This window comes from Symsagittifera roscoffensis, chromosome 7 (genome assembly GCF_963678635.1).
Source record: "Symsagittifera roscoffensis chromosome 7, txSymRosc1.1, whole genome shotgun sequence".
Classification (NCBI taxonomy): Eukaryota; Metazoa; Xenacoelomorpha; order Acoela; family Convolutidae; genus Symsagittifera; species Symsagittifera roscoffensis.
In genome coordinates, this window is record NC_087068.1 from 37,295,375 (window position 1) to 37,322,802 (window position 27,428).

General features: G+C 37.3%; 4 protein-coding genes across 5 annotated transcripts in view; 2 read left to right on the forward strand and 2 right to left on the reverse strand.

Moving 5' to 3' along the window:
- LOC134850967 (ADP-ribosylation factor-like protein 5B) overlaps positions 1-27,428 on the forward strand; it is a 448,774-nt gene that overhangs the window by 320,800 nt on the left and 100,546 nt on the right. The gene's annotated exons all lie outside the window — the stretch shown is intronic.
- LOC134851180 (uncharacterized) lies at positions 1,828-6,655 on the reverse strand. Its single transcript, XM_063867150.1, has one exon. The coding sequence runs from the start codon at positions 6,653-6,655 to the stop codon at positions 1,946-1,948; it is 4,710 nt and encodes a 1,569-aa protein (XP_063723220.1). The 3' UTR covers positions 1,828-1,945.
- Positions 12,332-27,401, reverse strand: LOC134850962 (splicing factor 3B subunit 2-like). The gene is made up of 10 exons (XM_063866795.1): positions 27,021-27,401; positions 22,365-22,661; positions 21,746-22,138; positions 15,544-15,644; positions 15,121-15,259; positions 14,614-14,779; positions 14,308-14,450; positions 13,954-14,099; positions 13,602-13,695; positions 12,332-12,810 (listed from the first exon to the last, which is right to left on the reverse strand). The coding sequence occupies exons 1-10, from the start codon at positions 27,261-27,263 to the stop codon at positions 12,490-12,492; spliced, it is 2,043 nt and encodes a 680-aa protein (XP_063722865.1). The 5' UTR covers positions 27,264-27,401; the 3' UTR covers positions 12,332-12,489.
- LOC134850964 (ataxin-3-like) overlaps positions 16,183-27,428 on the forward strand; it is a 197,501-nt gene continuing 186,255 nt past the window's right edge. Inside the window, exon 1 of one of the 2 annotated variants that reach the window (XM_063866797.1) lies at positions 16,183-16,211. The gene's annotated coding sequence lies outside the window, so the exon portion shown is untranslated. The remainder of the gene's footprint in view (positions 16,212-27,428) is intronic. The other variant, XM_063866798.1, reaches the window with a different exon arrangement.

Here is a 27,428-nt window from a genome sequence, read left to right on the forward strand (position 1 = left end):
ATTTCAGATTTTTAAAAAAAAATAATAATTTAAATTTTCTGAAAACGTTTGAAAAAATCACAAAAAACGTCACATCTCGAAAACTACAAAGAATTGAGCAGTCATACTTGGAGGCAAGATTCGCAATCTTTGAGAGTACTCTGACAGGACCTAACTACAGGGTTGGGAATTTCAGATTTTTAAAAACCAATAATAATTTAAGTTTTCTGAAACCTTTTGAAAAAATCACAAAAAACGTCATATCTCGAAAACTACAAAAAATTGCGCAGTCATAATTGGTGGCAAGATTCGCAATCTTTGAGAGTACTCTGGCAGGATCTAACTACAGGGTTGGGAATTTCAGATTTTTAAAAACCAATAATAATTTAAGTTTTCTGAAAACTTTTTAAAAAATCACAAAAAACGTCATATCTCGAAAACTACAAAGAATTGAGCAGTCATATTTGTTGACAAGATTCGCAATCTTTGAGATTACTCTGACAGGACCCAACTACAGGAATGGGAATTTCAAATTTTGAAAAAAATTAGTGTAAGTTTTATGAAAATTTTTTGAAAAAATCCCAAAAAACGTCAAATCTCGAAAACTACAAAGAATTGAGCAGTCATATTTGGAGGCAAGGTTCGCAATCTTTGAGATTACTCTGACAGGACCCAACTACAGGATTGGGAATTTCAGAATTTGCGAAAACAATTAATACAAGTTTTCTGAAAACTTTTTGAAATCACGAAAAAAACGTCATAAAAACTACAAGGATTTGAGCAGTCATATTTGGAGGCAAGATTCGCGATCCTTGATAGTACTCTGACAGCACCCAACAACAGAATTGGGAATTTCAGATTTTCAAGAAAAACAAAAAAAAATTAAGTTTTCTGAAAAATTTCTGAAAAATCACAAAAAACGTCATATCTCAAAAACTACAAAGAATTGAGCAGTCACATTTGGAGGCAAGATTTGTAACTCCTTAGAGTAATCGGACAGCACCCAACTACAGGGTTGGGAACTTCAAGTTTTGTAAATTAATTTTTTTTTAAATTTTTGAAAACCTCAAAAATCGTCTTATCTCGTTAACTAAAATGATTCGGGCATTCAAAATTGGAGGCCAAATTCGTAACCCCTTAATTCGATATTGGGCTGCTTAATTTAAACTCGGTAAATTAATTACTAAAATCAAATTGGAAAATCGAAAAAAAAGTTCTTAACCATTGCAATATACGATATAGCTTAAACATGCAAAAATAATACGTTGAAAAAGCATAAACATGGCGAGATAGTGAAGCCCGCATTTGAATATATAATAGACGGGCATTCAAAATTGGAGGCCAAATTTGCAACCCCTAATTCGATATTGGGCTGCTTATTTTAAACTCGGTAAAATAATTACTAAAATCAAATTGGAAAATCGAAAAAAAATTCTTAACCATTGCAATATACGATAGAGCTTAAACATGCAAAAATAATACGTTGAAAAAGCATAAACATGGCGAGATAGTGAAGCCCGCATTTAAATATATAATAGATAATAGATTAACAAAAAGCGTCTTCATTTTTTTGACCAAAATATGCATTTTTTAGGGGTGTCTGTTACTCGAAATAAGTAGCTTGAAGCTTATGGACCAAACAGCCAATGCTTACCGACGAGTGAAGTTCGTGTTAAATCCGCTACAGAATCTCCTTTGGTTCCCTATTGGCAACATTACCCAGCCCAGAAAAATAACAAAAAATTGCATGTAATTCTTAAACAGGGGAACAACAGCGGTTCTACATGATGATGAGCTGTACAGCTCGTGTGTGGGTCCTTTCCCTCGTGGATATATGGCCTTAAATTGATCACATTTAATCTCACATTGATCTTAGTTTTCTGCGACTTCTATTTTAAAGCTTTGGAAAAAATGTTGATTGAATATTTACATTGTATCAGAACAATAACAAATCATCATCCGACAATCAACCTTCAGTTTTTATGAATCTGGAGTCAAATTCATTTTTCCACTTTTCATACGATTCTTCCGACCCATAATTGCGCTCAAAACGCAAGTAGTTCTTGAATAATGGTTTCAACTTATACAAGCGCAAATTAAGCGCCAAAATACGCGAAAACACAGATCGCACATCGTCGTAATCACCAGCCGCGATCAAGAGATCCAAGTAAATGGACCAAACATCTGTTCGTTTCGGGTAAGTGCTTAACAAATGTTCTAAGTTCGTTTTCCCTCTTTCTTTTTCGCCGTATTTAAACTCAAGTTCAGCTTTCTTCAAAATTATGTCAACGTGTTCTTGATTTGTCAAAGAAGGGAAACTTGCTGAGATTAAATCAGCGCCGTCCTTGAATTTCTTATTTCGAAATAGAAATTCGAGATACTTAATCCAAGTTTGCTTCTTGGTTTTGAATTTTTTGATCGCTAATTTATAAGTCTCAGCTGCTTTGGAAAAATTTGAATTTTCCTCCCATATATCGGCCATTACGAAATGCGTTTTCAATGGATTGTTTCTATTAGTAGCCAAGGTGAATGTTTCCTGGACACTTTCTGAAGAACCTAAATTTACTTCCGCTTTTAGAAGTCTGGTCCAAATGAGGAGTTTTTCATCGTATTTCAAATCGTCCAAAGCTGCGATTCCTCTTCGACATATTGAGCGCACGTTACCTATGTCGGACAATTGAACGTAATAATCGATGATGTTAAGCCAATGTTTTACATTATCAGACTCAACCTTGACACCTAATTCGAGTTTACTGACAACTGATTTGTCAACGTCTAAAGCTGTTTTCTTTGAGGTTTGAAGAGAATCAACATTTGTTTCAACTTTCGCTTCTTCCTTTTCTACTTTTTCTTTTTCTTCTTCTTTTTCTTCTACTTCTTTTTCTTCTTGTTCAGATTTTGAGATATCTTCGATTTGCTCGGTCTGTTTTGCTTTTTTGGCTATCTTAGTATAAGGAATCGAATTAGCTACCGACTTTTCATTTATAGCTTTATAATAAGATTCCTCGTCATCACTCCAGGTAAAATTGAGACAATTATTTTCTGAAAGTTCTCCAACTTTATCAATCCTCGAGCTGTCGATCGCTTCTTTTTGTACAGTGTTTTCTCGAATATCAGTTTGTTTTGCTTGAGTTTTAAACTTGTTGGCCCAATCGTTTTCAATCGAGAGGCGCATTGAGTCATTTCTTTTAGAAGCAGCTTTGATGTGTCGCTTTAATGCAATTCGTTGAGAATTTTGTTGGCGAAGTTTGAAATTATCTGGCGGAAAATTTGAGTTGGGCTGAGGACGGTAGTAGATACAAGCTTCATTATCTTCTCTTCCAATGTTTACAATCTCAGCGTAGAAATAATCCTTCACTGGAATTTGAGACACTTCATCTTCCACGCCTTCCATACATTTGCACTCGGCGTTTAAGCATCCATACACCACTTTGTTTTCGTCCTGTCTTTGCAATAAAATAGTCATGCCTTCTTCTAAGTCACCTAGTGAAAATGTTCGGGCATAGCCTACGCATATGCTCGCAGATTCACAGTCTTTTATTTTGTAACAGAGAGGCATGCAGTAACCTTTCTGTAACCTGGCCCTCGAACCGTCCTCCCAAATATATTCATATGGGATTTCGATAGCTACGAATGGCGTTATTTGAAAAGTAATGAAACGCTTGTTATTTTTCTGGACGTAACCATGAATTTTGCCCATTCCATCCGATCCAAGTTTACTTTTGAGGTAGGGCAGTTCTTCCGGCAAAATACAGTTGCTTAGATTTGTTCTGTAGATTTCATCATCCTCATTCGTTGTCAAACGGTACATATCTTTCAGACCTTCTCTTGTCGTTGGGAAGGAATGTAATAACTTCTGGCCGCCTGCTCTAGCCAATACTACCACGTCAATGTTTTTGCCCACAAAGTTCTCCGCAAACATCCATTTCTGACCTTCCCAGTTCTTATCACCTTCAATTTCATAATGACCCATAAACATTTTGCCAATTGATCCATCATTAAGGCGCAATCTCAAATAGAATATACTAACATCGATAATTCCAGCTTCAATTGGTCTTATGTTGTTGAACTCTGCATCGTTGTTAAATGATTCCGAAAGATCTTGAGTACCTGTCATCCTCTCGCATTCTGATTGGCTAATAAGTGATCTTGGTAGGACGTCTTCTCTGTCTATACGTTCGACTATTTCACCGATAAAAATTTCCTCAAACGGAGATCTATTAACTATTCTCACCAGAACCGCTTCATATTCAGGACTGTATTTAAGCATTACTATCTGGTTAACATTTTCCGGCAAACCAATTGAAAAATCAGAACACCAGTAAACTATAGTGACTTTATAGGTTTGGTTTTCAATCAAATTTGTCTCCTTTTGGTCGCAAGCCGGCGCAACAACTAAACCCTCAACGTCTTTTCCGTATCTATATCCAACTACAATTGCTTCTAACTGCGTTCCCACCAACATTTCCGGTCTTTCACCTCTTTTGAAACTTGCGACGCACTTTGGAACCAATGCCTGAACCTCGCCAATTTTAGCAGTTACGGCTCCATCGACAACCGTGATAATCTCTGCCTGATGCATGCTTCCTAGAAAAAAATTGCGTATTAATTCGATTCCTTCTTTCATCGATTTCATCTTTTGTAGAAATTTTTCTCTGTCAAGTTTGCAAGCATCGAGAGAACATACTCCGACGTGTCTTTTACTATCTGAATCCGAGGTCAAAATAGTTCCTTTTACAGTTGAGTGCTGCTCTAAGTTCCGAGTGAATCTTTTATCTGCTTGCAAGTCGTATGGCAGAAAAACATGGTCGCCTACAGTACTTTTAACAAACAAACCCTTCTCTGTTTTACGAACTACAAATCCTGAGAACTTGGAGCCTTCCGACAACGTCCAATGATTGACCGATTCCGAGGTCAGACTTTGCTTCAAACTAGCATGGTTTATTTCACCTTCAAAAGCTGACGAGCTTTCTAGTAACGGTTCAGAGATATCGGCTACCCGTGTTTTGATTTTGAAACCTGGCTTGCTGAAATGAAACTGAACATCTGCAAGCCACTTCCAGTCATGCAAATGTTTGCGATTCAAACTGTACTTTTTACCGTCCGGTGTTTTCGCAAGCCAGCAATCATCTTCCTTGCACACAAACTCAAGCTCTAGCTCACTTGTCTTGAACACACACTCGGCCAATTTTTCAGCTGAATTATCAGAATCTAGTTCGTTTTCTGATTTATCTGTCAAAAGGCCAACTACAAGACAGTCTCGCTCACTAATCACAACGCTGCATTCGATCACCGCTTCGTTGATATCGTTGACATCAAAGAAATCGTGAGGTATGGCACTACCAGGCAACTTTGCTCTAACGCCAAAACTATCCAGTACGTAATAATCATTTACATTATCAACAAAACTAACAATTCCGGAATAACGATCAAAAGGATTATAAGACTCTAAACTTTTCGGCTCGATTTTGGGATCCATGAAGTGAGGCTTACAAGTCAAAATAACACCACCATTAGGAGTGATATTCCATACTCGACATTTGATTGTCTCAAATATCGAATGATCGTCTGATTCCCAATTCAAAATCATGGCAGTTAAATCAGGGTGATTCCTTATTGTAACTCCATGGATGGCTTTCTGTGCGCGCACAAAATCACCGATTCTCAAAGGTTCTTCTCTCTCTTTTCGATTGCTAGCCTCGTTTTGATCCAGTTTTGAGTCGCTAATCATTTCTTTGAGTTGCTCAACGTCCAAAAAACATTCAAACTTCTGTTCTTTGCCTAACTCAATTGGAACCCAGAATCCTGTCACGTTTTCAGATAATCCGATCACTGTTTCAGTTTGCTGTGTGCCAAAAAAGTCCAAAACAATTTGGCCTGATTCTAAATTGTGCGCCGCTACAACCGCTTTAGGCTTTTTAAGATTTCCGATATCTGTCGAAACTTGTGCACCAAAATTTTTTACCCAAATTCCTGCATCACCGACAGTTACAATAACCTTATTTCCACTCTTTATTTTTACATTCCAAACTATGCAGTACATTTCTTCACGTTCAGTGTACAGCTCCCAACTTCTGCTAGAGAGATATCGAGGCATTGTATATTTATAGGTCACGTTGTCAACTATCTTTTGACGAAAGCGGACTTTCGTTGCATCTTTTTGGCTGATGGCTAGATTCACCCATTTTCCCTGACAAGGTGCCTCAATTAACAATTCCTTTCGCCGCTCATCCATACTGTGCGTTTCATCTTCTTTTGAAGTCGGCTTTTCAATTTCGGTGCGCTCGGATTTTGTGGTTTTGGTAGTTTCTGAAACTTCAGAAGAATTTGATTCTTCATCAAGTTTGAGGAGATAAGATGTTCGGCTCTTGATAGTTTTTGCTACTAATGAAGAATTTGATGCTACCTCAGCATTTTTGCTCTTGTGTTTTCCAGTTTCAATTTCTTCAGCTATTTCAGGAGAACTCGGTTCTTCGTCCACAATTTTGCTCTTGAGTTTTTTGGCTGGAATTTCTTCAGCTATTTTAGAACAATTCGAATCTTCTTCAATTTTATGGTGATCAGACTCTCCGTTTTTGTTCGCCTCCTCTTTCTGTTTTTCATTGCATCTCCGGTGTTTTCGTTTTTGCTGTTTTCTGATTTTGGCAGCGACAACATGGTCTCTCGAAATAACCATATCTGAAAAAAATAACGTTTAGAGAAAAGAAACGTAGCCAATTGACAGCTGGAAAAAGTGATGAACGCAAGAAAACAGAATACCAAGCGAAGAGAGCGTTAAAAAGAGCCAACGAACGCTAGTAAACAAAAATATGACTTGTTTTTTCTGAGAGTCTCAAATTTCGAAGTTAATGGCTGGCTTTAAAGTTATTTGAGTTTCAAAAAAAATTATGATTGACACTTTATTGACAAAATTAACCCAATTTCAGAAAACTGGATCAAAAGGTAAATTTTTAATTCCACTGGGAAATCTGAAAACTAAAACCCAATTTCAAAACTAGAAGTACGAACATGTACCTAGATCCGCCCCTGAGCATATATACCTGAGCATATACACCATGCATATATACCATATAAATGAGCCCCTGAGCATATATACCATATAAATGCCTTAACATGTACGAATGCACATCTGTAGTTATTAGAGCATTTAAGGAGTTTTTCCTGAAAGAAAAACAAAATAAAGTCACCAAGACCTATACAAGATTCATTACCTATTCATTATTCTTAAAAACCATTAAGAAAAACAAATTTTGAAGAGAACGGGAGTTTGAACTGTAGACATGCCTAATTTATGTCTATTGGTTGACGTAAATGCAGATTTGAGAAAATTATTCTGTGACCATTTTGTTAGACAATTTGTTTATAAAATTAAGTCTATGTTACGAATTGATACTGCTTGCTAGTCGCGAGCACAACCATCGCATACCTAAAAATTCAGAGCACATCATTCAAAGGAGCCAAATAAAAAATATATTAACTTAAACAAGGATAGCCGGCTACTGTGAAAGTAGCACAGAATGTTCCGAAGTCTTATAAAAAACAACACAATTTTTTTCAAATTAGTGTCGTTTTTCCGGCATGGTGTGATAATAAAAGGTTCTGGAGGAATAAGTAGAGCTCAGGCATATTCGACAGCCATAGTAAAATACGCAAAATAAAAAACATTTTATGGAGAAAATTTACTGGAAAAACAAAAACATAGCCAGCTGACAGTTGGAAAAAAGTAATGAACGCAAGGATACTGAAAAAAAAACTGAAAAGACTTGTTTTTTGACAATGGTCAAACTTTTGATTTCGAATAAAAAATTAGATGGCCTTAAAGCTCTTTGAACTTTTAGGAAAATTTATGATGCACCCTTTTTTGTCAAAATTAACCCAAATTGAGAAAACTTGATCAATAGCTAAAATTTTTATTTCGCTGGGAAATCTGATAATTAATTTCCATTTCCAAAATTAGAAGTCGATCACATTTTTCGTGACCTTTACACTTTTGCTGATCAAAAGTGGAGTTAACTTCCCTTTTATCAAATGAAATCGAAAGCCAAACCCCGAAAAATCAACATTGAACGTGAAAAAACTTTTGCCGTGTTAGCCTAATTGTTGCGATAAGCCTATTAAATAGATATTGACGATGACTTATAAAAAATTCGAACACCACAATATTAGAAGGATTCTGAAGGGTTGCTAAACCTGAGATTCCATGATCAAACTCAGTTTTCAAGACCAGATAACGAAAGGTCATGCGCAGTGCTAAGCCCATGTGAAGAAAGCTCACCAGCCATAGAAACAATGTCAACAAAAGGAAACCATTAGTCGAGCCCTGGAATAATCGATCAGCTAAACAGGCAACAACTGAAATATCTTGTAAAAATTTAATCGAAGAGGCACTAATGGGATTCAAAGAAGAGATGACTAAAACTGTGAAAAACGATCTAGAGTATGAGAAGGCCAATTTGAAGTCCCAATCGGAAGCGGAATTCTTAGATTCTTTCAATCGAAGGGAAAACCTTAAAATCTATTGAATGATAGACATTTCAAGAAACAACGAAATTGAAAATATGCAAACTACCTTAAAGACAGTTATGTCTGTTGCCAATGAACCATCAGCCATTATCAGCAAACAAGACATTTCGATTGCTCGCCGTCTACAGTCAAACTCGCCAAGAGGTACACAAAATATTGTTCACTTTACGAGACGTCTAGCAAAAAACGAAATCCTGAAAAAAAACCTAGGTGATCGAGAAAACTTGAAACATCTACAAGTATTTATAGATCTCAGCAGGCCAAGAACTAAAATCATCAATATCATGAGATCAGATGACCGCATTTTATCCACCTGGACTAGAAAAGGGGACGATAATAATTATCTGCAAAAGCGATGGAAAAACCTATCGAATCACAGGATTGTTTGACGTCATTTCCTCAATTACTCAATCAGTGATGTGAATTCTTGTTTCAATGGTATTTTCGAGAAGTCTTTCAGCTCGGCTGGCTCAAAATTATCAAAATGCTGGTGCTTCTTTTATATGCAATTCTTTTTCAATCCTTCTTTCTAATAATCGATTTAAAAAATACCATGAAGCATTGCAAGCACTTCTATTCAGTCTCAAGTCTCCTTCTAATGTCATATGCTTAACTGAAACTTGGCTCATAGATAAAGATAACTCAGAACTACTTAAATGTAAAGGTTCCATAGCGTTATCACTAAAACAGATCGACTCCAGTTTTAGCAAAGGATATGCTTTTATTGAAAATTCAGGCAATCCAATAGTTCTGCTTGTTATCTACGTTCCACTAAGGACAAACAAACTAACATTCACAAAAGTCTCGATAAAGAGCTAGAAAAACTAACTAAATTCAGACTTCTGATAATTAGAGCAGGAGATTTCAACGTTGATAGTTTAAAAAGCAATCAGTTAACACAGCTTCATGTGAGTACCATTACAGCTAACGGATTTGAACTTGTGGAATCAAAACCAACTAGGTCAATGATAAATATCCTTCATGTATTGATCATTGTTTTCCATAATTTGAAAACCCCAATTTTCAAGTTCTCAACGATGAGTGCTTTGCGACCACTACGCCGTTTTTTGCGTGAAAAACTCGAAAACAAAAATTCGATTAAACCCAAAAAACTTCGCGACATGTCCTTTCTTTCTAATGATCAAAATAGGAAAACTTTCAGCATCATTTAAAACTTAAATTTGAATTTTCCGTGCTAGATTGTTTAAAGGAATTTTCCGTGCTAAATTGTTTAAAGGAATCCATGAGTAATGTTCAATCGCACAAGAAAAGCCTCAAAATTCAATAATCAAGGGAAACTCTTTTTTCAACACTTGGAAAGCTGATTCTGGCAACCTGATGAAATGAGAATTTTCTTCAAGAAAGAAGGAAGGTCGAAACAAAAATAAGAACAGCTAAACGTGATTTCAAAGTTAACAAGTTTAGCAAATGTATTGGAGACTCAAGCCTGGTTTTTAAGCTAATAAATAAAATAGAAGGTAAAAATTTCCCGAAAATAAGGTTCCTTCCCCAAAAGAAAACGAAGATATACGAGAAAGTATAGAGATCGCCAATCAGTTGAATGATTTTTTCGACTATAGGAAGAAGACTTGCTGCTTATACGAAAAAATCAAACCGATTAATCCGAGAGAAAAGGTTGAAGATTCAAAATTCTTGCTCAAATGCTCCTTCCATGAAGTTCTTGATACAATTCTTAATCAACAAGCTAAAAATACCTCGGGAAATGAAAAAATTAGCAATATATTGCTGATAGAAAACGTCTATATCACAGCCCTTTATCTACCTTATTTGATAAATCTAAGCTTTGCAACCAATAAGTTTCCCAAATTCCTGAAAAAAGTAATCGTTTTTTTTTTCAAAAACATGGAAGCAGACTAGATCCAAATAATTACAGGCCTATTGCATTGTTACATGCTGCAGCAAAATTTTTGAAAAGATAACGCATACTCGCATTATAAAACACTCGACGTAAATACAGATAAAACTCTTGTTGTAAGCGTCAGCAAAAATAGAAGTGCTTATAGCAACTTATCTGTACATATAGGAGCTTGGTCTTGTTCATTAAAAAACTCAAGTAAATATCTTGGAGTAATTGTTGACAGTTAACTGAATTTTTCCGATCCAGTTGATAAACTTAGACCTAAATTAGGTAGGCAAAGTTGTCTCAAAAATGCGTCTTTTTGTACCTAAAATATGTTATTCACCTATTATACTGCTAACATAAAACCTACAATACAATATGGTCTACTCGTTTACGGGTGCAACACTTTTTCGATACTTTACCTTCTTTTGACCCAGCAAAAAATTTTGCGTAAGATTCACTTTAAAGGCAAATTTGATAGCGTATCCATTTTTGGTCACTAAATGAAAAAACTATTTTGGGAAATACTGATTTTACCCGCTTTATTTGAAAATTAGTTTTCCCTTGCCGTGTTTCAACAATCCAATCCCAGTGGTTGGACTGTATCAAACCCCTATTGGAGTTTAGCCAAGGAATATGACCACTCAGATGATGCTAGTTTTCGAGATATCGACTATTTTGATTTTCAGCAATTTTCCAAAAATGTAGGTTTTATTTGGTTTAACTCAGAAAAAAAACTATTAGACAGCTGGTTAAATGCTATCAGATCAGCTCTATAGGGTAGAAACTTAGCCCATAAAAATGTCAGATTTTTTCTTTTTTTCTTGATTTAGTTTCATCTTCATTTTCGAAATTTATTTTTGAAGTCATGCATCGCTCTCATTCTTATGCTTTTTACGAAAATCACAGTAAGTATATTGACGCGAGTCACATTAACTACTAAACAAAAAGTTTCTTTTTCTATTGAAGATATCCATATGATTCATAAGAAGTAACATATTCATAATACATTGATTCAATTATACATTATAATAACGTGATAGCAAACCAACTTGAGGGTTGAAAAAATAAATTATTGTGAACTGTTTTCAATCTAAGTTTTCTGAAAAAAAAAAAATGTTTGAAAAAAATTACAAAAAATCGACTTATCTCGTTAACTCAAAAGATTCAAGTACTCATTTTAGGAAGCCAAAATCTTGCACCCTAGGGAACCCTGACAAAATCCCCCATTTCCAATTTGGTGAAAAAACACTGAATTCAAACCAGAAAATTGAAAAAATTCTTAAGCATTGTAATATACGATCTAGATTAACCGTGAAAAAATTCTTACATGCAAAAATGATACATTGGACATGCTTAAACATGGCGAGATATAACATCTCGCATTTAAATACATAATATATAATATATAATAGATAGATAGATAAATAGATAGATAGATAATAGATGGATAACCGATAGATTTTGTGAACACTTCTGAAAAAAATCAAAAAAATCGTCGTATCTCATGAAATAAAAGATTTAGGTATTCATATTTGGAGGCCAAACTCTTAACTCTTAACCCCTAGGTATCCCTGTTCATATCCCCCATTGGATTGCTAATTTCAAATTTGCTGAATAAAACATTGAATTCAAATTGGAAAATTGAAAAAAAAATCTTAAGCGTTGCAATATACGATATAGCTTACACACTAAAAAATTCTTTCGTTAAATATGCAAAAATAATACACTGAAAAAACTTGGCAAGATAGTGAAGACCGCATTTAAACATATAAACAAATTATGTCTAATATTGATATCGTTTGCATATCTTTCATATTTGTACAATTGAAGAAATAAATTCTTTTTTTTTCTATCTTTTTGCCATGAAAAAACGCAAAAAAATCAAGACCTATATATGAGTACTCACTGCGTTTATTAATAATAATCACTGCATTTATTACTCTTAAAAATCATAAACTACTGTCAAAAAATTTAGAATAAATTGAGTTACATCATGTTGTATTACCGGGACACTTTCAAAAGTTAACAGAAAACTCAAGTTCAATACTTCTCTAAACTGTAAAATACTCACAGACAAAATCTTGGCATGAGATATGACAAAAAAGTGAAAAAATTGCACATGATCAAAATTTAAACTCCTTGTGTTTTTTGCTTCCGCCAGCCGAGGCAGAACTTTTATCTTGCTGCACTTTTCTTTTCGCTCTCTGCTTGGCTGCATGTTCGGCTACCAGGTCGCTGAAATCTTCGCCTGATTTGGATCCACCGCGTTGCTCCCGCAGAGCACTGTCATATCTGGCCTGGAGTGCAGCGTCTGTTCCACTCCTATTGCCGGCTCCTACTTCAACCATGTCCAGCTCACTGGGATCCAGAGCCATCTCAACAGTGCCTTCGTCCAGCATACCTGCACCTCCACCTCCAGTTGAAGAAGACCCGGATTTGCGTTGCTGAAAAACTCATCTTTGAAGAAACCATTCAGCATTAATAAAGCGGATGTATGACAAACTTTATTGCTTATATCTAACAATCGGTGCTTAATAAATATCACGTCCTCAAAAAAGATTGTTGAAGCTTGAACTTTTGATTGGAAGTTTTTGCAAGTCATTGACACGTAGGTACTAATAAACACTCTAAACACTGTAGTTGGATAAGCCGGCCATTAAGGTTGGCGAAATATGAACGCGATTGCGTTTCACGGAAATAAGTTGTTTCAGGACACTTTTTCAATCTGATTTAGCATCTCTCTCAAATCATAGCTGTATATCGTACCGCAGTTTACTTTAAAATTTTAATCAACGATAGCATGTTGCTGTGCAAGTAGTACAGAATATACCGAACATCATAATTCAAATACAGAAACTCAAAAATAAGAGGAAATTGGAACTTTCTAATGCCGTAATATTTTATATTAAGGTAAAAAAAACTGCAGAAAGAGAAAAAAATAAAATCTAAAATAGCGTAATAATTGATTGAGCGTGATCAAAAATCCAAGAAATGTGCTCTGAAAACCAAAAAATTCAGAGCAATTTTTCTCGACACTGAGAAAATGTGTGAGAAAATCAAAATCACGGCTGAAAGGGCTTAAAAATGATACCACATTTGATATTCTACAAACTTCTTTGTGTACGTCAAATTTGGGTGGGAAAAGACACAACCTACGCCATAGCTCTTTTTTCTCTTCATTAAGTGATCGGAATAACAACTCGGTTGCAGCAGGACTAAGTTTCTCTTCTCTTACCATGTCGTAAACGTGCGAGGACCCCATGAAGGAGGCGGCCACTCCTCCCGCCTTCTTCTCTTGCAACACTGTGTACAACTGCGGAGTCTCTCCTCTAAAATATTCACAGATCCCAATAAGATATAATAGATTCCTCATTAAAAATGCGACACACCCGATCTAATTCTGAATTCTCTATTGCAGAAAAATAGTCAAATATACCATTCTCGCAATTTATTTCAGGGTGAATTTCTGTCTTTTCAAGTTTCAAACTAAGTCAACACAGATCCCCGCACTTCTAACATTTTCTATTTATTTCAAGTTGTTTTGCATAAAGTTCTTGCTTGAAAAACAAAATAGGACATCAACGAACCCAGTTTCTTCGTCGATCTTCTTCTTCCTCAATTCGATTCCCTCCGGCGTCTCCAGCCCAGCCGGGAGAGAAGTCAGTCCACTCGGAGTCACCAGTCCCTCTGTTCCAGGTGTGATCAAACCAGATGCATCCGGAGTCTCTTGCTCCTAACAGAACAAATTTGTTTCTCAGATAACACATTTTGAAATTTGGTCGATTGGAAAAATATTGATTTTGTTCAGCTGGTTGATTCAAATGGAAAAACGCCTCTCAAAGCGTATTTTGAAGGTTACATAGGAAAAAGGCAAAGGCATGAAAGCAACCCGTCAGCACAATTAGTATAAGTAAACTACATAACAAAAACAAACAACTAACCTGATCCTCCTCCTCAGATTCCTCTTCCTCCTCGCTCTCTGACTCCATCTCTCCCCAGTGGGTCTTGTCTATGTCCGCATCCATGTCCCCTCCATATGCACCTTGTGTGTCTTGACCGAACACGTCTCCGTACAGTGGCCTACCTGAAAATTTATCAAACTTGTCCTTTTTTGTTTAATATTCTTATTCGTCGACTAAGGTTTACTTAGCGAAAACCATCGGTAAAAAGATTTGGGTAAAAAACAGTGGATTTGCATTTAAATCTAACTTTTTTGAATAACCGCACTTCTAAATTAAAACCCTAACCTTGTGAATCCACAGGAGGTTTTCCCCAGCCGCCTGCGTGGTATCCGAAACTGCAGCCCTCTGGAATGGGTGCATTCAGTCCTGCTATCCTCAGATTGGGGTAAGACGGAGGAGGTCCATACCTCTGCATGGCAATCAGCCAAGGAGGCGGAAACTTGTTCTTGCCCTATAAGCAATGCATTAGAAATCTAGCACTGCAGAAACAAAACAAATTCCTGAAGGGTGCAAACAAACAATTGGAGGACATGACCTTAAGCTTTTTAAATTTCAATTCATTTGGTTGAAATATCGAAATCAACTTCAAGCACTAGTTTCAAAAATACGTTAGAAAAATCATTTTTTTTGGATAAAATGATAGTTAAATTTTTACATTTCCCTCTAAATTATTCTCTTCCAGTTGATGATCCAGTTGAAATGAGAAATATCAGAAAAAAGCTCAAAAAGGAAAAACAAAGGAACATGATTGCTGCAGAACATTCTGATAGTTAGGTTGACAAGTTCAATCACCTCGATGACTGGCATTCCCAGAGCAGATCTGAGGTCGTCCGAAATGTCTCCTGGCTTCTTCTCTTTCATCCTCGTCTCCTGCTCCTTTCCCTCGTAGTACAGATCACCATGAGTGGACAATTTCGGCTTCGTCTGATATCTAAAACCAGGCGTATTCTGTGAAAAACCGTTTAACAATACAACCCTCATTCCTCATTAAATCGACCATTCATCATAAAGTCATGAGTCGATCAGTTAGAACTTGAAAAAAAAAAACACTTTTTGACATTAAGGGATAAAATCAGCAAAAAATGTGACACAAATTATTGGTCCGTTTTTTTTTCAAGAATGGCAATAATTATACGCAGAGCGTCTACTGTAATTTCTAAATGCTTTGAGCGGAGAATTTCAGAAGCCGTATGCAAAACTGAGACATTCACTAACTTGAAAAATGCGTCGTGCAGTTTCTGATAGTCGATGTCTATCTTTCCCATTTTGGGTCTCACTTTGCCTCTCATTTTGGTCTTCATTGACTGCGCATCTTCCTAAAATACAACAGAAATTGACTTCAAGCCAATTGCACATCGAAAGAAAATAGTCTTATTTGTTGCTAAGAAAAAAATAGTCTTATTTGTTGCTAAGAGAAAACAGCCAACCGAAATGAAAAAGGTCAATGAACACAAAAAAAAACGAAAAAATGAAACCAATTCATTTATTTTTGAAAGCTTTTAAAAACTCGAATTTTGGAGAAAAAAATATATTACGCTAAATCTCTTTGAACTTTTATTCTTTTATGACTGATAATTTTTACTTAAAACCAACCTAGTTTGAGGAAACTTGATTAATCGGTTTTTTTTCAGCTGGAAAATCTGATATTCAAAAAACCCTTTTCGAAATCAAAAACCAGTCACATTTTTTCTTGCTATTATCACTTTCGTAATTGGTGAGCGCACTGTGCCTTCTAGCATGATATGAACTTGAAAAATGAGACGTCAAAAAGCAAAAAATCATATTTCAAAATTTTACACAGATACGAAGCGGAACTTCGCATCACTTGCGATACAAAAATGTATGACTGTATTAGCCTAATTGTTGTGATAAACTTATTAAATAGTTTCAGAGAACGAACATGAATGCTGATAACATGAATGATGATAACCTGAATGATGGCAACAATGAATCCCCTGCTCAACAAGATCAAGTGCTGCCAATACTTAAATTCCATGACCAGACTCCCGTTTGTGCACCCGGGAGCAAAAGACAGTGTGCCGTGCTAAGCCCATGTGGGGAACTTGATGATTCTGACAACTTGAATTCAACGATTGCAAAAAAGATCGAGGACGCAATATCCAAATCCATGCAAAAGCTGATGCCAAATGTATTGAATGAGGTCAAAAGTCAAATCGAGTCGATCATAAAGTCAACTATTGCCGAAGCAACCATCAAACTGAAGGCAGAAGTGCTCAATATGGTAAAAGGCGAAATCGTCAATGTCGAATGTAGGTCGAATCTTAAAGCGCTATCCGAAGCAGAACTTCTTGAAAGCTACAACAGGAGAGAGAACGTTAAAATATTAGGGATCACTGCAGAAACGAACAATGGAAGAAGATAAACAATAGACGCTACCATTAAAAACGTTCTAACTGTATCAAATAGTATCAATGCCAATATTACAGAACAAGATATATCCACCGTGCATCGGTTGCCCTCAAGAGGTCCCGGAGTCAAGCCAGTAATAGTTAGATTTACAAGAAGGGTGAAAAAAATCCACTTGCTGCAAAGGAAAAAAGAACTAGCATCAACTGATCTCTATAACAACGTTAAGATATTCGAAGATTTAACTAAAGCTGCAATGAACTTTTTGAGAATGATGAAGTCAGATACGCGCATTCAATCAGCTTGGACGAGAGAAGGCTCTATCTATTTCTTGTGGAAGGATGATCAAAATGTACACAAAAATCATGGATTATATGAAGGAGGTGACACTCTTAAGTACAGTTTGAATAGTGTGATGAGTTGTTTTACTGGTGTTTTCCCGTTTGCCTCGGCTCAATCAGGCTCATAAATCTAAAGCAATTACTCCATCTAAACCCTGCGGTGCTAATAAATTTGAATTACTACTGTCCAATGTTAGGTCTCCTAAAAAGCACCATGAGGATATAGAAGCACTTCTAAGTCTCGAGTCTCCAACAATTAATGTACTATGTTTTACCGAAACATGGCTAACTGAAACAGACAATGAAAAAATGTTTAGTTTCAAAGGATTAAATACAATTCTTAGCAACAACCGCAAAACAAGAGGTGGAGGAACTATGATACAACTTGGCGAAAATGTAAATTTAAAAGAACCATTATCAACTTCTCTTCCCGTATCATTAGCAGCTCTAGTTGAAGTGTTTGGGAATAAAATGATAATATTAGTAGTATGTGCCGCCTAGATATGAAAAAAACTTTTTGTCGATGAATTAGACAGGGAATTGGAATTGTTTAGTCATTACAAAATACCCGTTATTCTAACAGGAGATTTTAACATAAATGTTCTCATAGAAAACAACCTCACGAGATCATATCTGAATACTATTACTGCAAATGGGTTTGAACTTTCAAATAAAAATGAAACTCGCATCACTGGAAAAAATGGAACATGTATTGATCATATGATAGCATACAATCCATCTATGAGAACCCTAGAAAATGAATGCTTTTCGGATCATCGCCCAATCATCCTTCAATTTAGTTTGACAGAAAATGAATTATTATCTTCAACGTATCGTGACATGTCCTTTTTAAAAAAGGAGAAATCCCTGAATGACTTTATAATTCTTATAAAAGAAATGCTAGAACAATCTCATCTAGTCAATGAACCCGACATAAATGTTGCTTATGATGCATTTAGTGAATGTTTGCTTTCAAGCATTAATATATTTGCACCGATAAGAAATTCAAAAGTCAAACGTACAAATGTTAACGCGCCGTGGTTTTGTAAAGAATTGAAAAATGCAATTTTAAAAAGAAACAAACTACACAAAATTTGGAAACTTGATGTTAGCAATATTGAAAATAAAAATAATTTCCACAATAAAAGGAAAAACGTTGAAATAATGATAAGAAAACTAAAAAAAAGAGTATTACTTTAAAAGATTTAACAATTGTATCGGAGACTCGAGACAGGTATTTAAGTTGTTAAATGAAATAAACGGTAAACAAAAAGGAAGTTCAAAGGTACCCACCATACAGTTAGAAGGGACTAATGTTTCTGATCCGCACACCATATCCAATGCTTTCAACGACTACTTTGCTACAATTGGATTAAAGCTTGGAATAAAGTCGTCCAAACTGAAAATGTGACTCATTCTATGTACCTTTTTGAATGCTCGTTTGTCGAGATTTTAAACACTATTAATAGCCTGAAACCGACAAATTCTTGTGGCATGGATGAAATAAGTAACATGTTCCTCATTAAAACCTGTTTTGTTCTAGCTCCCTACTTAACTTATCTAATTAACTTATCATTTAGAAGTGGCACCTTTCATCAGGCGCTGAAATATGCCAAAGTTATGCCTCTGCATAAATCTGAAAGCAAATTGGATATTAGCAATTACCGCCCAATAGCACTCTTAAATAGCTGTGGCAAAATCTTCGAGAAAATTATGCACTCTAGGTTGTATAATTACCTTGAAAAATTTAATATTATTTACGAAGGACAATTTGGTTTCCGGCAAAAGTTTGCAACCATTGATGCGTTAGCTGAATTAACTGAAAGATTAAGAATGTGTAAAGACAAGAAAATTAAATGCAGCCTATTTGTTGACTTGAAGAAAGCATTTGACACTCTGGATATGAAAATTCTTTTGAGTAAATTGGAAAATTATGGTATCCGGGGTAATTGTCTCGCTTGGTTTAACAGTTACTTAAACAACAGATTTCAATGTGTTCAAATAAATGACTATTCGTCGGATTGGTTGCCAGTGACCACCGGTGTTCCCCAGGGATCTGTTTTAGGTCCCCTTTTCTTTTTGGTGTATATAAATGATTTGCACCTTGCTGCATCTAGCTCAAAAGTTTTTCTGTTTGCGGATGATACCAACATAGCCTGTAATAGCGCACGGTTTGAATGTTTCCAAGAGGATGTCACAAAGATATCAGAATGGATGAAATAAACTAACAATTAATTCAGATAAAACCACCTTAATTAGTTTTGATAATGGAAGTGCTTCTAACCTTAAAATTGAAATTGATAATATTGCGTATAATCCTCAGTCAGCATGTAAGTATTTAGGAGTAATAGTTGATTGTAAGTTAACATTCACTCAGCAGAATGAAAAATTGAAAATTAAACTAGGTAGACATTGTGGTGTTGTTTCAAAAATGAGGTATTTGGTTCCAAAATGTGTTTTGTTGAAATATTATAATGCTAACATTAAACCAATTATACAATATGGCTGGCTCGTATATGGCAGAACTAGCTTTGCAGCGCTCAATCAAATTCATTTGTCTCAAAGAAAAATCATAAGAATGATTTTTTTCAAAAGAAAATATGACAGCATTACCAGTACTTTTTATGATAACAAAGTATTAACAGTACATGAACTGTATATTTATGATCTACTGAAGTTCTGTTTGAGATCTGCTCATAATAGAAAGCCAAATCCATATCTTAATTCGTTGTTTACACTGAAAAACTTTGCATACAATACTAGAAAATCGAGTTCTATTACCTTTTGTCCTCCTTTTTGCAAGAATAAAACTAAATTACAGTCATTAACATAAAGAGGTTCAAGACTCTTAAATATTTTGGGCGATAATAGCTTGTTGCCGAAGAACTTCGGCCTTATGGAAAGAAATGATGAAATTCTATTTTTTCATAAGTTTAGAGATAATTAACTTCTGAATTATGAATTAGTACAAAATGTGTTTAAATAATTTCCCGTTTCTTTTTAATGCTAAATATTTAACCCTTGAGTTGGGTGCTATCAGAAACCCTTTTTAGCTTCGGATTCTAATGCGAAAATATGAGCATCTAAAACTTGCTAGTTTTCGAGATATTGACATTTTTATGAAAATTTTGATTTTCTCATGTACTTACACGGATTTGAGAGAATTTTTTTTTTCTCATTACGTCTGTCGCTGGATGCTGTCAGAACCTCATATGAGGCTCTGAATACTGGCTGAAAAGATGATGAGCTTCTAAGACTTTAGAAATTTCGAGATACCAGGGTTTTTGAAGAACATGACAAAGGCACAATTGCAACACCATAACACAATTAAATTTAGGCTCTTCTAGTTTTATTTACAGATACTTGTCTTCAGTTCACTTATACTGGTCTTCAGTTCTTGTTTGTTATTATACTCAGGGTAGACTCCCAGTGGTCATATCTTTGACCTTTGTCTATCCTCTTCAGATGATTAATTGATGCTTTGTAGAGTTTGTTCGCATGTTTGATTGTTAAATGTTTTTGTATGCATCATATCTGAAGAAATATATTCTTTCTTTCTTTCTTTATGACTGTGACTATCAGCAAATGAAAAGACCATCAAAAATAAAAGAAAACCTTCAAAAATAGTATTTTTTTTAGCCAAAAAAGTTGTAAAGCTTGAAAAAAAGGACGAACAATACCTGAAACAGAATTACCTGCACCATTAAAAACTTAACAACGCGCTTTCAAAATGCTAAAAAGAAACCGAACCTTTCTGTGGGACCTAAACAGACAAAATTAGCAGACACAAGGTCTGAAACATTCGAAACTTTCAGTTTCGACAAAAAAAACAGCTCCCGACTGAAATCGAGATTCTGGAATTAGTCATCTCAAGCATGGTTGTTACCATTGCACTAAATGCACAGAACATTCCTTGAATTCATAAAGAAAGCAACTTCCAAAATTTTTTAATGAACAGCATGAAAAAAAAATCAAAAATTAGCAAAAAAAATTAGGCAGACCTTCTTAGAGCTCAATTACATGCCCAAAACTGAAATAAACTGAACTGTTTTTTAATTGGACTAAAAATGCACAACTTTCAGGCAATTTTAGTGCTGCGGCATTTTAGCCGTCAAAAGAAAGACAAACATAAGTCCGACAAAGATTTGTTGAAGAACAGACAATTTTCCGCTTAAAGTAAACAGGTCCTGGCATGATTCAAAGCATTGACCTTTGACTTAATAGGCAGGCGTCTTACCTCTTCACCACATGCGCGAATTAACGTCTGACTTTTGATTTCATATGAACCAAAGGTAAAATTAGTCAAGTGATTCTGTTACATTAGCCGTTAACGCGAAAAAAGTCTATATTCCGGTTTGATAACGCTTACTAATCGCAAGAGTAATGATTCTAATTCTGTTGGAAATATTTCTTTGCACTTAAGTAACAACCATAAAAACTGATGGACCTAAAACTATCGATTTTATGTTTGAGAGGCAGAGGAAAACTTAAGCGGAAAACAACAACGATCTCCAATGAACTTTTAAACCTTAGTCATACATCTAATAGATGCAGACGCTCGAGGAATCCTAAGATCCCGTTTTCTGTCCTCTTCAAATAGCAGGACTTGATTTGCAGCGGACAGACAACGGGCTATATGTTTCGCTTGCATATTTTAGCAGCGAAATGGATTCTTTCTTTCTAATAAGCAATTGCACGCAACAACAAACCTTTTCTTGAAGTGCGCTCCTCATCTCCATGATCCCAGTTCGCTTTATAAACTCAGGCAGGTCAAATGGAGCTTTCTGGAACCCTCTTTTTCCAGCTAAGTATTTCCTCTTTGCATTCCAGTGTCTCGGCACCGGAACCGAATGTTTTGCCGATTTCAAACAGATGAGCAATTTGGGATCCCGAGCGGTGACGTCGTGCATTTCTACGACATCAGGTCTCGTCACCAGTTGTTTCAGCTCGGCTACAGTTAATCGATTAAGTTTGCGAAGTTTCTTTTTAGATAACGTCGGATGCCCCGAGTCTTCATCTTTTATGGCATCATCATCGTCGTCATGTTTAGGGAACTTTTGGGTTTCAAGGGCCGAAGTAATTTGTGACACAGCCGAGAGCACCTTGAAGTATCAAACAACCATTAAACATATTAGAAAACAGCAAGGAAAAACAACTCAAGAGAGCGATATTTTTGTAGGTAACATATTGCTATTAACAAAATACGCTGGATGATGACTTTGTAATAAAAAGTTGCGTCTAATGCCAATTCAATCGAGCACAGGGCAAATACGTTAATTATACATTACGAGCAAAAAAATCAAAATTTGAGTGGAAAACGTTTCCTACCTCGCTCTCAACATTTAGTTTTTCATTTGCATCCTCTTTCGTTTCTTCCTTCTTGGGTGGAGCTTGCAACTTATATTTTTCAAATATTTTCATAAAATGAGCGTAGTTCGGATCCGCAAAGCTAAGTTGGATCCTTTCTGGTTGGTACTCTACTTCGAATCTGGGCGCCAGGGTTCTGCCCTTGCTAGATGCAGCTGCATTAGTAGCAGCATTAACTAGACTGTGCTCCACCTCTTCTTGTTTACGTCTCTGCTTCGACGCTTTTTTCTTCATTTTCTTCAGTTTATTACGCGAAACCTGAAACAAACATTTGATACAAGAAACTTCCGGTGTAGCGGCTCAAAAAGCCTCAAGTATTCACCTGTAAGTCGAATTGTTAGTGCTTCCCGGCCAACATGTTCCATGCCGCTCGCGGACTAAATCCCCCCGGATTTAAATCCCCCAGACTAAATCCCCATTGGACCAAATCCCCCAGTGTTTGTTTTAATATCCCCACATTAGCATTAGGCAAAAACGCGACTCGGAGAACAAAAGCGGTTCACGTAAAGAGCCTTCCAGTGGTGGATCCGACATCTTGGGCCCCACCAAGATGCAAATGGCGTCAAGCCCCCCCTCCCATTGGGTCGGGAGGAGCTCAGAAGTCTCCGGGTTTTCGGTTACGGAGCGTCTGAAGCCGGCCAGGCTGCTCCGTCTGCTCATCCTTATACTACTACTCCGCTCCGGCATTAATCCAAACCCTGGTCCAGGGCCTTACTTTTGCTCCCCTTGCTCTTTCCGCATCAAACGCACCCAGCCCAGTGTCTGGTGCCACATCTGTGGTTACATTCACCTTAAATGTAGTGGTCTTACCCACCTTAACCAACACCACCCTGACTCCTATTGCCCTACCTGTACCTCTACCTACATTTTACCTCCCCCAGGCACCAGGTCCTCTAACTTGACCACCCCCAACTCCCAAACTTGTTCAACTTCCCTAACCGCCCCCCAACCCCACCTCCCTAACCCCCCTCCCCCTCCCACCCTTCCCACCTCCTCGAATAATAATTCCTCCTCCCAAAATCGCGCAAATCGTAATCGTGTAAATAGTGTAAATAACTCAAGTTCAAACAACCATTTTAATCATACTGCTGTTAATAATGTAAATAGTTCACCACACCCCGCCAAAGGCCTTTTAAAAATCCTTCAATTTAATTGCAACGGTATCTCCGGAAAAGCACCCGAAATTGCTGCTTTCTTATCTCAAAATCAAATTCATATTGCTGTCTTCCAAGAAACTAAATTAAGAAAGAAATCTTGAAACCCCTCACTTGGCTCACACTACACTTTAATTAGAAAAGATCGAGAAAAAGAAGGGGGCGGTCTTCTCATAGCCATACATGAGTCGATACAATACGAAGAAATAAATATTAACAACGATGGAACACTAGAGGCTATGGGCATATCAGTGGTAGCCAGTTCATCCAAGCTTCGTATTTATAATTTCTACATCCCCCTCGCTCGAGCTGTCCCCCTGGTTACTCTGCGTCCCTTGCCGAACTACTTGAACCTGGGGACGCCTTAGTACTCGGGGATGCCAACGCACATTCACAACTATGGAACTCCAACATCGAGGAAGATCAACGTGGCTCTGTACTTAGCAATGAAATAACCGAATCCACCTTTGCACCATTAAATGATGACACACAAACCAGAGTCCCTTTTAACTCAGAAAACCAACTCTCGTCACCAGATATTTCCCTCGCATCCCAATCGCTCTTACTCTCCACATCATGGACCCCAATTAAATCTCTAGGATCAGATCACCTACCCATTCTTCTAGAACTACCCTTGGATGATTTTATAAATTTTTCACCTAAAAGGACTTTTATAAATTTTTTAAAAGCAGATTGGATCAAATTCACAGAGGAAATTGAGGAGGGTTTCTTTTCAGCGGTTCCACCTTCCGGAGTTGCCGCCGGAGAGAAATTCTTGAGGGACCTGGTGCTCAGGGCAGCACGCCACCACATCCCCGCTGGCCGTATTCGCCACTTCACTCCCTCTCTTTCCCCCGAGTCCACTGCCCTTGCCGCCGAAAGAGATTTAAGCCGACAACAAAATCTCCCCCCAGAAGTCATATCCCAACTGAACTGTAGACTCATGAAACAGACAGCAAAGGACAAAGAAAATAAATGGCGAGAATTCCTCCGGACTTGCGACTACCGCACTGGTGCCAGAAAGTTCTGGAAAGTGGTACGCTCCTTAAATGGATCTAAGCCCGTGGCAGGAAGACACCCCATTACTTTTGGTTCTAAACCCATACACTCACCTCGTGATATTACCAGCTCTTTTAACAAACAATTCACCAATGCCAGACCCCACGCCTCTGACAAACTCCTTCGTATAACGAGAAGAAAAATTGCCAAACTACCGCTGTCAGACAACCCAATTTTTACCCCTGAAAATACTAAACAAGCCATTGCAGACAGCAAACCATCGCGAGCGCTAGGTCCCGACGGCCTTTGTAATATACATCTTAAGCATCTCGGCCCACTTGCTACTCAATACTTAACATACCTTTTTAATATCTCTTTGTCCGAAAACATTATCCCCCAAATTTGGAAAAATTCAAAAATTGCACCGCTTCCAAAGCCCAATAAGGATCTTAAACAATCAACATCTTACAGACCTATATCCTTACTCTGCCCAGCAGTTAAAATTCTGGAGAGGCTCGTTCACCCCATCTTTACCAAACATCTCCCCAACGCCAAACACCAACACGGCTTCCGCCCTTTTCACTCCACCACCACAGCTCTCTCCACTCTCGAATTTTACATTTCAGACGGTTTTAACCAAAATCGCCCCCCTAAACGTACGGTACTGGCCACACTTGACTTATCTAAGGCTTTCGACATGGTGTGTCATCGCTCACTTGTGGAACTCGTTCATGACACTCCCCTCCCAAGAAGTCTAGTCCGCTGGCTAAGTAATTACCTTAATGGTCGACAGGCTGCCACCTCATTCCGTGAACACACATCCCCCCATCGAATAATCCACTGTGGCGTACCCCAAGGTTCTGTTTTATCACCCACACTCTTCAATTTTTATGTCCATGATGCACCGCCACCTCCCGATAATGTAAACCTTGTTTCGTATGCAGACGATTTCCACCCCTTCGCAAGCAGTTCCAATATTGATATCGCCTCAAACTCCATCAATAGCTACCTAAAAAGGCTCTACAATTTTTTCACCTCACGCAAACTAAGTTTCGCGTCCTCAGTTACACTTTTCTCCTCTTATAACAAAGAATTTAATAAAACACCTAGTGTTCTTTTAAATAACGAGGCGCTACCCCTAAACAAAAATCCAACAATCTTAGGGGTGACATTTGATCCAACACTTTGTTTTGCCACTCACTGCAAACAATCCGCTGAAAAGGCCAGACGCAGGATCGGAATCCTGAAGGCATTAGCAGGATCAACCTGGGGTCACTCCAAAGAAACCCTCCTCCTAACTTTTAAAGCTTTAATTCGCCCCATACTTGACTATGCAGCCCCCGCATGGTCCCACGCATCAAGTAACACCTCCATAAATTGCCTGCAGGTTGCCCAAAACCAATCCCTTCGCGTTGTTACTGGATCAAATCTAATGAGTTCCACTGCCCACCTGCACAGTGAATCTGAAATCCTAACGGTCAAAGACCACCATACCCTTCTGTCATCTCAATTTTTTATCTCTACCTATCGTTCCCACCATCCCATTAATTTTATACATTCACATCCCCCTCCTCCCCGTCTACTTCGCCCCTCAATTATAAGCTGCTTCAAAGAAGACACCCAGAAAATTTTAACCGACTTTTCAGTCTACGCAAACCACCCTCTAGTTCTGGACGACCGAGACGAAGTCTCCACTTTTATTTTTAACTACTACAAACCAGTTTTAAAAGACAACCATACCTCCCTTGTAACCAAGTTCCTAGCCGAAACCCCTCCGTCTAAAGTTATTTGTATCCCTCCCCCAAAGATTGACCCCTCTGAAAAATCTCTCCCACGTCCCACGCGCTGTAAGCTCTCCCAACTCCGGTCTGGCTACAGCCGGCTCCTTAACACTTACCTATCCCGCCTCGACAGCTCCATCTCCCACCTTTGCCCAACCTGTTCCCTTGCCCCCCACACAACATGTCACCTTTTCAACTGCTCCCAAAACCCCTCCCCACTCACCCCAGCAGACCTGTGGCTTCGGCCGGTAGAGGTTGCTAAGTTCCTTGACCTGGAGACAGAAGAGCCCAACCCGACCCGCGTGGGCTAACAACAACAACAACAACAACGTAAAGAGTTGAACGACTTGAAAGCTGGTTTTCACATTGCAGATAATAGAATATAAAATTTGTGACACACATGCCTGGTACTAGCACCCGTATTTAGTAGGCTTCAAATACGCTTTACCAGTACGCGACAATGACGCTTCCCAGACTTTTTTCTTCAGAAAATCAATTGTGGAACATAAATTAAACAAATTCGATCTTTTGTTCATAAAAAGCAAAAATTCTTTCAAAGCCTTTAGTTTTCTACCTCTAGCGCCAGCTTACTGGAAAAATAGTTTCATTGTGAAAATACATCTCTTGTTCTTCGTCTTCTTAATATCTGAGTTCGAATCAAAATTCTAATTTTGAGGTCTAACCTTCTGCTCTTGAGAAGCAGAATCGTCCCCTTCTCCCTCAGTTCCGTTGTGATTCTGATTAGGATTGGATTCTTCATCGTTCTCCTTGTCTGCTTCGTTACCATTCGGTTCTCTTCCCCTCTCCTCCTGTTGCTCTTCTTCTTCCCGATGAGCGTCTCCATTGGGCAGATTTCCACTCCCCCCTGCCTCAACCTCATTGAGGGTGCCATTGGTAGTTGAATCCAAGGCTGTTGCTACTGCCATGATGATTAGTTTCTACACTTGTTTAATTAGTATAATCTGATTTCAAGAAAACAGGCGATTAACAACCTGTTAGTAATTATTAATGCTCTCACTTTAACTAATACATCTAATCAGATCTGAAAACAATAAAACTATTATAGTTCAAAAGAGTAAGCAACGGATACT

Coding starts and splice junctions, on each gene's coding strand:
- LOC134850962 (XM_063866795.1), bottom strand. CDS start 27,263: ATGGCAGTAGCAACAGCCTTGGATTCAACTACCAATGGCACCCTCAAT. Junction 22,662..27,020: donor CTGCTTCTCAAGAGCAGAAG/GTTAGACCTCAA, acceptor TGTTTGTTTCAG/GTTTCGCGTAATAAACTGAA. Junction 14,780..15,120: donor TGGGAATGCCAGTCATCGAG/GTGATTGAACTT, acceptor CATTGCTTATAG/GGCAAGAACAAGTTTCCGCC.
- LOC134851180 (XM_063867150.1), bottom strand. CDS start 6,655: ATGGTTATTTCGAGAGACCATGTTGTCGCTGCCAAAATCAGAAAACAG.